A 14,683-nucleotide genomic window follows, 5' to 3' on the forward strand; every position below is an offset into this window, starting at 1 on the left:
TTAAACTCAGTTTTTGCATTACTTTTTTTTAAAAAAGCCAATCCTTTGTTTCATTGAAATAAGATGGTTTATTTTTAATATTTTCAGGAACGTCCACATTGTTTTCTGAGGGGTTGGACCTGTCCACGCTGCACCAACAGTGGATGAGAGATCCTTTTTCTCCATTGCAGCAGTATTTACAAAAGCTGAGTTATGGAAGCAACCCAAGTGTCAAAGGACTGGTAAGTGGATTAAGGAGCTATGTGGTGTCTTCTAAGCAGAGAGACAGAGGAAAGAAACAGGAGCTAGAACGCTGGAATACTATTCAGCTATTAATAAAAATTCACAACATAGATGAAGATGGAGGGAATTATGCTTAGTAGAATCAGTAAGAAGGAGAAAAACAAATACTGCATGATTTCACTCATATGCAGACTAGAGAAACAAAACCAAACCCTAGAAATATGACTACCAAATCCAGGCTCTTAGAGGGGGGACTTGGGATGGGGAAAAAGTAGGGTGGAGGTGGGCAATACACATCTAAGCATGTGAGTATTCCTCTAACTCATACAGTATTTTCCATACATTTACCTCACTAATAAAAATAAAAAGGTTTCCCTGCACTGCAACACAGTAGAAGCAGCTGAAGAGCTGTTAATACTCAACCTCTTTGATTTTATTTTTTTCCTCAGAGACTGAATGCACTTGGAGAGGAGTGCAAGAGGAGAGTGTGGAGAGAAGAGGGAAGACAGGTAAGTGGAAAGAAGAGGTTAGGGAACAGGGGAAGAGAAAGTGGAGAGACAGGAGAGAAGCAGCCAGACACACAGAGGGAAAGGAGATCCAAGAGGGAGATTGGGGAAAGTGAAGGGAAGAGAGGAGAACGTGGAGACAGTGGGGAGAGGAGAGAGAGGTGAGAAGTTGAGACAATAAAAGGGGAGAAGGAAAGAGGGGAACTAGAAAAGAGAAATACAGAGGGAATAGGAAACTATGGAGGAAAGTGGAGAGAGAATAGGGACAACAGGGGATAGAGGCGGGGAGTGTGGCGGAAAGAGGCAGGGCGAAGATGAGAGAATAGGGAATAACAGGAGAGAGGACAGGGAAGGAGAGTCTGACGTGGAGAAAGATGAACAGGGAGAGGTGAGAGAGTGCAGGGAAACAGAGAAGCAGAGGGGAGGAGGAGCAGTTAGAGGCAGGGGGAAGAGAGAGACAGGAGACTGTGGAGAGACTTTGAGAAAGTGGAAAGAGTAGACTAGGGAAATAGGACAGAAGTAGACATTGAGAGGGGAGACAGGGTGGCGAAAGTGGAGAGAGAACAGGGAAAAATAGAAAAGGGGTGAGAGAATGAAAAGGAAAAATTGGAGAAAGACAGTGGAAGAGATGGGAAAGGAGATAGATTTGAGGGGGGAGAAGTGGACAGAGAGAGGTGAGATAGGGAAAGAGTGACGAGACAGGAGAATATGGAGAGAAGACAAAGGAGAGCAAGATGGGAGAAAGTGAACAGAGGGAGAGCGGAGTTGAGAGACTAGGAAGAGATGGGAGAGACCATGGGAAGGAGGGAGAGTGTGAACAGAGAGACAGAGGTGGACACAGAGGAGTGCAGAATGAGAGAGAGAGTGATAGTGGCAAGAGGGGTGAAAAGTGGAGTGTGTGGAACTAGACTAGGGAACAGAGAGGAATATGGAGAGAAGTGGAGACAGACAGCAAGGGAGGCAGGAGTTAGAGACTAGGAAGAGGAGATGGAATATGCAGAGAAGAGTGAGAAAAATAGAAATGATAGACAAGGCGGAGGAAAGTGAAGTGGGGAAAGATAAAAGGGAAAGGAGCGGTGGGGAGAGAGAGCAGGTAGAGGCAAGGAGAGTGAGGTGGAAAGAGTAGACTAGGGAACTAGAGAGGACAGAAATGGATGCTGAGAGGGGAGACAGGGGTGGTGACGGTGGCGAGATGGAGACAGTGGAAAAGATGGGAGAGTGGCAGAGGAGACAGACTAGGGAAAGGAGACAAGGCAAGCAGGAGGTTGGGAGTGAAGGGACAGAGAGGTGAAGAGAGGAGAGCAAGTTGTGAGAAAAGGGGAAGAGACCGAGGAAAGGGGGGAGTGGATGAGAGGACTGAGACAAAATAGAAGAAATGAGCTAGCCGGGGAGAGAGAGACAGGAAAGAGGAAAGTGAAGTGGGAAGAGACACAAGGGAGAGAAGATAGAGAGGACACAAGTGGACACTGTGTCCCCTCTGAGAGGAGGAAGACAGGGTGTGGAGAAAGAATAGGGAAAAATAGAAAAGGAGAGAAAAGAGGCGAGAGAGGGAAGAGAAAGAGAGAGGCAAGTGCAGGGGGAAAGACAGGGAGGGGCTGGTGTGGAGAGAGAAGGAGAGCTGTGGCTGATGGGGGAAGAGGAGGGAAAGAAAGTGGAGATAGAAGTGCAAAGAGAGACAGGAGAGAAGGTGAAAGAAAAGGGAGAGGAGAGTGGACAGAGCCAGAAAAAGAGGGAGATTGGAGGATAGAATGGAGAGAGGAGAGAGAGGGAGGACACAGGAGAGGGTGGGAGAAGATGGGAGAGCGACAGGAGTGGGGAGAGAGAGCAAATAGACTAGGGCAAGAGAAATGCTGAGGAGAGTAAAAGGGGAGGAGGAAAGAGGGAGAAGAAAGTGAAGTGGAGAGAAAGCGGCCTGGGGGGTGCGGAGGAAAGTGACAGGGGAGAGGAGAGGCAGGAGAAAGTGACCAGAGGAGACAACTTGTGAGAGAAGAGAGAAGTGAGCGACAGGGAAGAGGAGAGAGAAGGTGGAGCGCTAGAGACAGAGGGCAGAGGTGAGAGAGAGACAGGAAATGTAACAGGGGAGGGAAAGAGCTGAGAGGAAAGTGAGGAGAGAAAGGCGAAGGAGAGGCTGATGTGGAGAAAGAGAGAAAGGGGAGAGAAAAGAGGCTCTAGAGGCGGAGGGTGCAATGGAGGGGAGAGGAAGAAGATAGGGCAGGGAGAAGAGATGGGGAGAGAGAGTTGAGAGGAAAGAGGAGACAGAAAAAGAGAAAATGGAGAACAGAGGAGCTGGGAAAGGGAAGTGCAGAGAGGACAGAGAAGGGAAAGAGAGGGGAGAAGTTTAGAGAAGAGAGGAGACAGAATCGGGCCTCCCCTGGTGGCGCAGCAGTTGAGCGCTGGGTTGCGAGGCTGCCAAGCCTCGCTGGTTTGATTCCTGGCCACCAGCAAGGGTCCCATTTAACAAAAAAAAAAAAAAAGAGGGAATAGGGAAAAAGGGAGCCAGCAGGAGAAGAGAGGGAGTGAGGGGCAGAGAGATGGAAAAAGGAGTGGGAGGACAGAGCAGGACGAGCATGGACAGAGACGTGGACACGGAGGAAGTGGAATAGGGAAGAGATGGGGAGAGTGAGAGGAGAGTGACGTGGGAAGAGAAACGGGAGGAGACAGTGTCAAGAGACAGAAGATGGAATACAGGAAAAGAGACCAAGGTGAGAAATGGGACACGGGAGAGGCGGACCATGGGAAAAGGCATAGTGGAAAGAAAGTAAAGAAAGGCGAGGAGCTGAGAGAAAACGGAGGTAGAGTGGACACACACAGGAGGGGAGTGGAGAGAAGTGGATATGGCAGGAAAGGAGACCCAGAGGAGAAAGCGGGGAGCAGATGGAGCTGAGACCAGATGATGGGAGGGGACAGCGGCAGCGAGTGGAGACAGGCCAGGGAGAGAGAAGACAGACCTGGGAGCTAGTGAAGCGGAGAGAGAGGCCTGAGTTACCTGGAAGGAACAGGATGACATTGGTGACTCATCCAAAATAAGAGGAAGCTGCTGAGAAAACTGTTTGATTGTTCAGCACAGGACTGTGGTTAGGATAGAAAGAGGCTATTACCCTGCACTTTGGTTAGGGCCTTCTGGGCATCGTCAGTGCAGGAAAGAGCAGCAACTGCCTCCCGTGTGCCCGCTCCTCCCCTGCTTGCATTGCGCAAAACCTGAGCAGGGAAGCCACAGGAATGGAAAGAATGTCTCTCTGCAGCTTTCCTGAGGGTCCTCAAATAATCAAGAAGGGGAGAACCCGGGGGATAAGAGAGTCCCCATATTATGCATCAGCCACTGAGTTTATGTTCTTCATAATCCTTAATAAAATTGCCAGGAGCACTTGCCAGATTTGATGGGTGAAGACAGACCACTGTTCTCGTCAACCCAAGTGTAGCTGATGAGCTGTGGACCTTTCTTGATGATAAGAATTGAGATGGGAGTTGCCATAACTTTTTTCTATGTGAGTTTCCTTCTGGGCGGCGGTAGCTAGGGTACTAAAATATGTACATGTTGAATTCTAACCCATTTTCCTCTCTGAGAATCATAGGCGCAGCAACGCCCAGGACTTACATCTCTTCCAATGAGGTCCTCTTGGTTTTCCACGACGCCCCAGGGCGCGATACCAATGGTGCACATCTTCCCCCGAGACTTGGACGCGTGGTCCTTCAAGGCATCTCCAACGTGACGAATAACACCTAAGAAGAAAAAGATGTGTCTTTGAAAGCAATACTTTCCATCGCTCTAAACTTGGGACAAACAGCATAATTTCTTTGAAATGTGCTGGATGTAAAGTTCTAAGATATTTCTAAATAAACTACATGACTCAGGAGAGAATGTAAACTTGTATCTCTAATGCCAGCTACACTGGCTGAATTTGGACATGAACTCTAGCAATGCTTTTTTTTATTCTACTTTAATGAAAAAAGGAAAAGTATCCAATGCCTATAAAAAGAATACACATCTTTAAATTTAGACAATCTTTTTCTTGTTTTAGAAGCATAATGTGTTAGTATGACTAAGAACCAACACCAAAACTTCATCCTGTAAGCAGCATGTGTAATATTATAGTCAATTCTGTGAGTGGTGAGTTAGGATCACTCAGTGTACTTACATGACTCAGATTTTGTTAATTGATTTCAATATGGAAAGACCCCTTGTAAAGAAAATGCTGGCATATTCTGCTGAAAATGTCTGTCAAAGATATAGAAACCTTTTTTTGATATATCTTTTTTTTAATCATCATTTTAGTTGTTTGCCTCTTCTGTCATAATGTCCTTCCCCAATCACTCAGTCTTTCTCACCATAGTTAAAAATGAGAAAATTCAGTTTATAAATTATTGGAAACCCACCTCTCAATAATCATTTTCATAGAAGATAGAAAATACATTCTCTAAGAGAAGAGGATTCCACTTAGAAAGCTCTACCCATTCCCCTACAGAAAAGGCAACGATATCATCTATGTGAAAGTGACTAGATTTGATTTCTTCATTTCAGTGCTTTGGTTTGCATATCTTGAATAGCTCAGATGTCACCTAATATATTTTGCCATGAATCAATCACACACAAGGAGGGTGTTTCCCTCATCATAAAACTCCCCGATGGGCGGGTTGGAGGGTTGGGGTCTTACTCTCATGTCTTGAGGGCTAGCACAGGGGAAGGCTCAGGGATGGAGCACTGATCCAAGCATTATCCAAACCACAGACATTCAGATAACATTATGTTAAAGAAAACTGGCTCATCTGGGGTGATGCAACACTAATTTCAGCATGTTCTGATGTGTGACACAAAACACAAACAATTTAATCATGGAGAGGATGCACATGTGTAAACTCAATTCTGAAATACTCATAAGATCAAACAGAAAGAGCCTCCTTTAAGAAAAATCAACAAGAGTGTAAATAGCCACAAATCTATGTTGAACTCTGCTGGATGTAGTGAGAAGAATATCAATTTCATTTACTAGCTCATCTGTGGATTTTTTTTTACCTGAGAGTACTAGTAAACAAATGCAAATATAAGAGTAAAGCAGTGAATAACACTATTGATATTTATCTGTTGAGTGCAAAACTCCTTTTGGGACTAGTCCTGGGCAGTTTAACTTTGTGGTATGCTCCCCCTGCCTCTCCCCCCACCAGTTCTCCCATCACCTCCAACCTAACTTGAGTGTGCTGCCTACACAACCTCACTTTTTGAATGGCAATCAACATCAATCAACATCAAGCTAGAGTGAGTTAGAGATGATAATTTTTTACAGTATTTGTGTTGTAAATATTTCTTTGACATTGTATGTATTTCATAAAAGAAGAAAAACAATACTGTTCCAAGTTCCCAGGAACAGAAGGTTGGAGAGAATTTCTCTTGAACCTTTGGAAAATGAGTTGGATTTGTACATGAAGTGAAGGTTATGCTTGGATAGCCAAAGACAAAAACTCAGGCAAATGATGCTGGCTGAGCTATGAGAGAAGGTTGGTGCCTAACGCCTAAACAGTCATTGAAAGAAAATGGCTCTCTGGATATTTGATTACTACAGAATAAACAGTAACAAGCTGACCAAGCAGGTCAGTCTAAACTCTTGTTGGTTTACAGACTGAGTCAGGATTTCACACAAAACTGTGAACATGGGTCAGCATCTCCACGTATCTGTGGAGTTAGATGCTGAATATTCACAAATTCTAGGTGCTGAGAATTCTGAGAACTGGTCTAGCTCAAGCATCATCCAAACCACAAACATTCAATAACATTAAACAAAACAAAACAAAACAAAAAACAACTAGTTGGCCCCAGGCCCTGCAGCACTAATGACAATGTGTTCATCGGTACAGACTCTGAGTCTTGTATCAAGTTTGAATGAGCTCACTGCAGTGTGACTTGTGTTCCTGCAACTGGCACTTCAGACTCAGGCTGGGAAAATATGTCAAAGCAATTTATAGGCATCCATTCCATTATCTGTTGCCCATTAATAATGTTCTGCAGATAAGCACTTAACTGTAAGTGGGATTGTAAGAATTGATTTGACAGCCTGCCTGTATCATAGTGTAGAAACTCATTTGGCAGGTAGAAAAAACTGTTTGGAATTCAACATGGAGTGTGTCTTCTATTGGCACAGAGGTGACTTAATGAAATATTTTCCTCTGATAAACAATAGTAGTCTAGATTTTACTGTCACAATTTATATCCCAGATGGAAAGCGCGTTTAGCAAAATTAAAGCTATTTGCATCAGAGGCAGAGCTTCCAATTCAGAGCAAAAGTCATTCCTTAAAGAATTACTAGACACTAATTTGGCAAGCAATTTGAGGTATTGAAAATATTCAGTGGTTTCCCTTAGTCTAATAAGCTTTAAAAAATTCTGAATGGCTAAGTATTAAATATCCTACCTTGTTTCTTATGTGTAAGTAATTTTTGGTCAATAAATAACAGTGTAGTTATTTAGCATTATGGAAATAACTACAGTCCTCTGCTGTCAGCTGAGCTGTTGAAGGGACTAGAGTTATCATTTAGATAAGGGAGGAAGAGAGAATCGGAGAGAAGAGATAACCAGCGAGTTGGACACATGGCAGGAGGTGAGGTGGGGGACTGTAAGTACATCTAACCTAGGGGAAAATGATGGTCACAACATCCTCGGGGCCACATGTGTCCCACTTGAGTTACCTGTGTTCACACCTCCAGTGAATATCCATGCTCCTGTGGTCATGGCTGCCTTGATGAGACCTTTTCCAAAGACTTGCTTGAGCTTTGGCTGGAGCTCAAAGTTCTGCAGACCCCCATGGACAGAGATGAGAAGTTTGGGAAGCTCCAACTGCCACTCCTTGGTCATCAGATGTAAGAGGAGATCGGGTTTTGTGTCAAAAGACACTCGCACGTACTAGAAAAGAAGGACCATCCATTAGGGAGATGGGCAGGGTGGGATATGACTACTTCTCTTTACTGGCTGCAATGATATGTGTAGTTGCTTGAGAAAGCATCTCATGTGAAATCAGATTTTTTTCAAAGAAGGACAAATCATTTGCTTTATCAAGAGAAACTTCACTAGACAAAAGGACACACCATCTTCAAAGGTTTGCTAGAAATTGTGAATTACTACACACTTTACAATCATCTGACTATAAAATGCAGCATAGTTATCACACGTTTTCCCAGAAGACATTCTTAACTCAAAGGAAATCATGTTTATATTATACCCACAGCTTATACTGTGCAACAGTCCAAATGTTCCCAAAATATTTCAATGTAAGTAATCATTTCATATGAACTGGACCTAGATAGAAATGGTTTTGTAATGCTATTATTTTGAGAAGTTATTAAAAAAAAACAACAGTTCTACATAATCTAATGAGGATTTAAAATAAGGTAGCGGGGCCTCCCCAGTGGCGCAGCAATTGAGCACTGGGTTGCAAAGCTGCCCGCAGCCTCTGCAGCACCGGTTTGATCTCTGGCCACCAGTGAGGGTCCCACATGGCGCGCAGACCTCTCCTGCCGCCTGCTGGTCCCCTCAGCAGTGTACTTTGTCAGTCTGCCTGTTCTGCTCCCTGCTCTGGCTCTGGTGAATTCTCTCACCCTCCCATGCTTCTGACTGTACCCAGTGCTTGTATAAATAAATCTTAAAAAAAATAAAATAAAATAAGGTAGCCTCTGGCTATATTTCTTTAATTCCATAATAACTGCATACAAATGTTTTATGTTTGAAAAGTAACAAAAGGCATGTCCGTTAGTCTTGTTGAACAGATACAATAATTTAAGTGTGTAATAGTTATTTATTGTTACCAGATGTGCTGAAATAAATTTATTGTAAGTACATATAAATGAAGAGCCACAAATACATATAATGATAAATGTCTGTATAGTCATAACATAGATACCCAGTTTCATTACATGAAGATTCCCATCTCCAATTAGTAGCAAAGAAACATTGAGCAAATATACAGGAAACCTTTTGAAATGCATTTGCAGAGCAGGCATGAAAAGAGGAGGTGTTCAGGTTTCTAAAGAGTGGAAGCTGGAACCCCATTAGTGAAGGAAATAGCAAAGCAGGCTTTGGCCCTGAGGGCTGTCTTAAAAAACCTGGAAGACTTTTATCATCTGCTTTTATGGTTTTATGAAGTATGAGGGAGTCTATTGGAGGTTCCCACATAAAGTTGGGATACTTCAAAGGGATCCACTCTCAAGTGTAAGGAAGAAAAAGCAAGTATGAGGTACAGAGGAGAGCGAGGAAACATGCCTGAGTCTGCTGTGGTTCTGAGCAGAAGGGGAAGACAATCCCCCTCTGAGTGTTATAAGTAGCAGTGGGCCCTCACCCAGGTTCTGGTCCACATACACTATTAACATGTTCGAGAAACATCAAACAGAGAGTTTAATGGGAAATGATACTAGTAAGTAATGGTGGAAGCAGATGCAAATTCTTTGTGAAGAATTGTGTCAATCCAGGTCTCAACTACCAGGAGAAAATAAGCATTTCATAGGAGACAATATAACCATGAAGGAGACAAGGAAACAAAGCAGCATGAAGGAGAACCACAGATAGATAGCAAAGACCCCTGAAGATACTAAAATAATCAGAGAATAGAAAATAGCTTTCCTTGAACCTAATATAACAACATAAATGAGAAGTTTGAAAATATGAGTAAGGAAAAAGACTAAGAAATGACCACATAAATCTGAAAGGAAAACCAGAACTAGAAAATAAAATGGAATAATTCGAATGAAAGAATACAATGGATAAATTAAAGTTATAGATCAGACATGTTAGCGATAGATCCAAAGAAATCAGCGAAATGCAGCTTAGCAACACAAAGGAACTGAGAACATAAAAAAAAAAATAAGGACATGAGGAAATATCAGAAATCTAGATAGAAATAAAAAGAGATAACAGAAAGAGACAATACTAAAGACATATTGCTTGGAATTTCGTAGAGTTGTTCAAAGTTAGCCATTCTCAGATTCTGGAAACTCAATAAATCCCAAACAAGCTGAATAAAAAGAAATCCGATTTACAGACATATCACAGACAACACCAAAGGGAGGGGGAAAGCTTGCTAAAGCAGCCAGGAGCAAAGTTACCTACAAGAAACAAGCTTGACCTAGGACTGATTCTTTAACATAAAAATAGATGCAAGAAGCCAGCATCTTCAATGTGCCAAGAGAAATAATCTGTCAGTCTAGAATTCTCTATTTACAAAAATGAGCAAATCATATACATTTTCAGATTACCAAAACTCAAATTTACCGTTACCAGACTTCAAATATATGTATTTCCTTTCATGAAGTCTGATCTCTCTCTCTCTCTCTCTCTTCTCTCTCTCCCTCCCTCCCTCCCTCCATCCATGCATCCATCCAGAAATTATATGATTCCAAGGAGATGATCTGGGATGCAGGAAAGGATGGTAAATAAAGATATTATTAGCAAATATCCAGTATATATAAAAAAGTATTTGTTGTAAAATGAAATAACAATGTTTACTTTATAGTGGAAAAGGACAGAAGCAGTGGATAGTATTGCATATAAATTGGGTGGTAATAATATGAGTTAAAATATTCTAAGGCTTATGTTTCATGGGAAAGAAGAGAAAGTCATTTACTTTGGAATGTGTTAAGTATTAATATTGACTTAGCATACCACACAAACATGCTTTTGGATGTAGAAATAACCTTATTTCAACATGGCTAAATTGTTGTTATATATTTGGAACTGGGAAACTTCATTCTTGTAAACCCTCAAAAATTGTATGTCAATTCTTTTGTTAAAGTATATTTCAAATATATTTAGCTAAACATAAGGTAAATACACATCAGATATGAAAGTGATTTAATAAAATAAACCATATCATCAAGTACGAAAGAACTAAAGTTTCCTATAAACATATAACAGAAATTCAAAGAAGTATTAGACATGAATATAGCTGGTTCTATATTGATTTCATCTACCTAGCAAAAATCAATTTCAGGGTGCATGAGTAAAGGTTAACAAAGTACATTATAGCAATAGATTTTAACTAGAGTTAACAATATGAGAAATGGCATATTTTGTACTCAAACCCTCAACAACAGGGCATTAACTCTCAAGTATTTATCAACAAACTTTTAATAGTGATGTGCACTTTCAGGACATGCAAGGAGCTGTGAGCCAAGGGAAGGTATTGTTCTGTGGAAACAAAGAGAAGTTTTCCTTGAAAAAAGCTTTTTTATTGTCTCCTTATTGTTATGTGTATTATTTCATTGAGAGACTGTAAGAAAAGTATTTAGATAAGAAATGCTTTAAGATGAAAGAGTAAAATGTTTTCTATGCCCATACACTGGATCTATGCTACTTGAGTAGTAGTTAAAATTTTGTGGTTCTGTTGGATTGAATTTTTATAACTTTTACTAACTGCAGAAAGGGATACTTGGTGAAATAAACCAGCAACGAGACTGACAAGGATCTAAACTCTACAAAGCAAGAATACTTAGAGATGGTAAGAAACAGCTTTTCAAGTTACTGTCCTCTTAGTCACCAACTTTAATATATCACTCTTAGCCCTTAGAGAAGAACAACTAAATAAGGACCCAAATTCTTCTAAGGTGAGATACAAATTATAATTTTTTAAATACAAAAACATCTAAAATGTAATAACATTTCTAAAATTATATGCCCCTTGCTAGCCTGACATGCTCTGAAGAATTGTGAAGCTGTTGTCCCAATGAACAGAGAAGGCAAACCTGAGAACAATACTGGCTTGAAAAACAAGAAAAGTAGTTGCCACCATGGCTTTTGGAACCTCAGGATGCCTCTCTCATCCCTGTGACTAAGTAACTTGCATTATTCAGCCAGGTAAACAATGAGACTCAGAGCCACAGTTAGTATCTGGGAGTGAACACATATCACGTATCTTCTTAAGTCACATAGTGTGAAGAGAGGTTATAATTCATACTACACTACTACAGAGATTGTATAATAATTACAGCAAGCTGAATGGTGACACATTCTGGGGTTCAATTATTCATATTAATTGGCAATAATCCAAATGCATTTTCGAAATAAGGCTTATTTGGTAAATAATCCCCTTTGGGGCTTCTAAAGCTACACACACAATATAAAGTAAGGAACCAATCTATTGATTATGTGAGCAGCTCCCTGGAAAATAACTAACAATTCTATTGGCTATGTTGAAATTCCTTTCGAAGTAGCCTAATCTTTTTTTCTAGTTAGGAAAGTAAGGAAGCTTATTTGTTCTCACAAAATACTACTCAGCTAATAAGTGCTCCAGTAGGGGAATGAATGAATGACCTAAATCTTTCTCACCCCCGCATTCCCTTACAGAGGGGGAAATGAACTGAACCGAACTGTGTCTGGCCTCTGAAAGGACTGGGCTCTTCACATTTTTCTCTCAGCTCTCAATTTCTTGACTCCACAGAGTAAAACACTTTAAGCCAAAATGGTGGTGAATTTACCCAGCTCCAGGCACATACACACCTTGAGCTCTACATGCATCATTTCAAAGACCTCTTCCAATAATGGGAAGGGGACATCCAGTAAGCAGAGTCCAGGCTCTTAGCCTCAAAATATCAATGCTGCTCCCTCCTGCTTCTTTTCCTTCACCTCCAACCAGTCTCCTAGCCCTACTGATCAACTCTCAAACTAATGCGCTCAGTCAGGCCTTTCCCCCTGCTCCTTTGGTTGTCATTTTAAGAACTAATTCTCCTTACTAGGATGCCAGATCAGATTATGGCAATAGCCTCATAGTAGTTTCTCTAGCCTGCTGCTCTCTGTAAGAACCCTGGGGGCTGACTTATTTTTCCATTTCCTTTTTGATCATCTTGTTTCTCAATTCAAAGTGTTACATCATATGTAAATATCCTTTCTACCTGTCAGAGTCCCCCCCACCACGCCTTACCCTACCTACTTAGAAGCTTTTCCCTACACCTCTCTGTATATGGTTTATACTGTTTCCCAAGTCCTAGAAAATGCAATCTCTCCCTTTTCATCTGTATACATCATTCTTGTCTTTTAAAGACTTAATTTTCCTGAGAATGTAAATGCAAGTTGCTGCAATATTACTTTGAATCAATCTCAGCATGTGTCAGTTTTATATCTCTACATGTTTCATGGTCTTTGAGAAAAGGGACCATGTTTAACCTGACCATGATTTTTGACAAGCCTTTCGATATTGGATAGCATGTAGTTACATGTTAGAAATAAAAAAGGAACTTAGAAGTACCTCAGAAACAGTGTTCAGCAGCGTTAGGAATCACCTAATTCAACTCTGCTGCTTTCCAGAGGTGGTGAGTGACTGGGACCTCAGAGCTAGTTATGTAAGGAATAACCATTCCTCTAATCCATTATTAAAGCTACTTTTACACTGGAGAGTTTAGGCTGGGCTCTGCTCTTCAAACTTGAATTTGCATGACTCAGTCAGGAACCTTGTCAGAAATACAAGTTCTCCTCAAAGGTCTGGGGTGGGGCTTGCGCTTTTGCTTTTGAAGTAGCTCCCCAAGGACCACAGGCATAGCAAGGATTACAGCTCTACCCTAGACCACAGATGGAAGTGGTGCCTCTTTTGTTTGCCACTGGGCCAAAGGGAAGAAAGAATACAGTATTTTACATGAAAATCAAAGAGAAAGGAAATACTGGAAGAATTACCCAGGCATAAATAAATAGAAAATGACTCAGACATAAATAGGAAAGTACAGCCATTGACAAGCTACCCAAGTCATCCCTAACTGCGTAATCCCTTTGGGCCGGGGCTAATTCTTACACAAAGGAACATGTGATTATCGACAGCCTACCCTGATTATGCAGAAACTGGAAAATAACACAAGTACTAGGTGTCCTTGCTCTTCTGATGTTGGCTATTATTTGTTATTTATTGTGCCCTTCCCTGGAGGATAGAAGGTCAAAAAAAAAAAGCAGGGGGGGAATGAAATATTCAATCAACCCATTTCTTTTTCTTTGTTATTATTTAGCAACTCAAGTAAATGGTCTTGGGCATAAGAGAATAAATAAAACTACAGATAAAATGGCACTCTATGGTTTTCTGAAGGTTTCAATGTTTACATTATATCCCTAAACCCATAAAAATCAGGTTATTCAGTAAGTGCTACAGATGCTTGTGCTGTATCAGCTAACTCGTGTGCCAAATCAGCAGCTTCAAGGTCATAAATGGTTGTGCCCAAAGCAATTAATCAATTCCTGCTAAATGGTCAATGTGATTTGAAATTAGGAGCTCCTTTCATTGTCAAGATAAGCAATTTTGACTGTCCATTTGTGAACTCTTGAATTGCTGAGAGATCACCTTACAAATAACAAGAAGTCAGTGTACTAAGTTTTACACTGCTGTGGTGGTGTGTGATCACATTCACACACTTCCCAGCCATGCATGCATTACACTCCAGCACTGCAAATCCTTTCACCAGTGTCACCCTCTCTTGTGAAATGGGGAGTTAACCTGACCACCTCATAGGACATGAAAATGAATTATGAAAACACCTGGTATGGTGGAAAGGCTGATACATATAAATGGGATAAAGGTGACACACACTCACCTTGTGATTTTTTGCCTACCACAGGAAATAACTTGCTTTTGTTCTTTAAGTAGTAGTATTTCCTACAAACAGCGCTTTGTTCTCAACTCTGAGCTGTCTGGGGAGTGACTGGTGAACAGGCTGGGAATGCTTAATTAAAAAAAATTAATAGTAATAATTGTCCTTTGATATTCTGAACTTCAGATTGTATGGAGCAATTTGGCTCTGATAATCAGTCACCTCTTTAGCTCTCATGTTTTACCCATATAACTTTGTCCAGCTTTTAAAATAAAAATGTAAAGGCATTTACCTTTATATAAGTCCCTGTCCAGAGGGAAAAGTCCACTGTTGCTCTGGTTACCTCATCCATCGATAACTCACATGCCCTTAGTTTCCCAATTTTCAACTTCTAAAGATAAACTAAGCTCAAGCAAGTAA

At 41.1% G+C, this 14,683-nt stretch overlaps 1 protein-coding gene across 23 annotated transcripts in view; it reads right to left on the reverse strand.

Moving 5' to 3' along the window:
• The window catches only part of TRPM3 (transient receptor potential cation channel subfamily M member 3), a gene marked incomplete at both ends in the record, with an annotated part of 743,026 nt that overhangs the window by 223,197 nt on the left and 505,146 nt on the right, over positions 1-14,683 (reverse strand). For 22 of the 23 annotated variants that reach the window (XM_084237419.1, XM_084237416.1, XM_084237432.1 and 19 more), the window contains 2 exons: positions 4,324-4,448; positions 7,403-7,616. In XM_084237419.1, coding sequence (XP_084093545.1) covers positions 4,324-4,448; positions 7,403-7,616 — 339 coding nt within the window. Of the gene's footprint in view, positions 1-4,323; positions 4,449-7,402; positions 7,617-14,683 lie in introns of those variants that run through there. The other variant, XM_084237426.1, reaches the window with a different exon arrangement.

This window comes from Talpa europaea, assembly GCF_964194135.1.
Source record: "Talpa europaea genome assembly, chromosome: 7".
In the NCBI taxonomy this organism is placed as follows: Eukaryota; Metazoa; Chordata; class Mammalia; order Eulipotyphla; family Talpidae; genus Talpa; species Talpa europaea.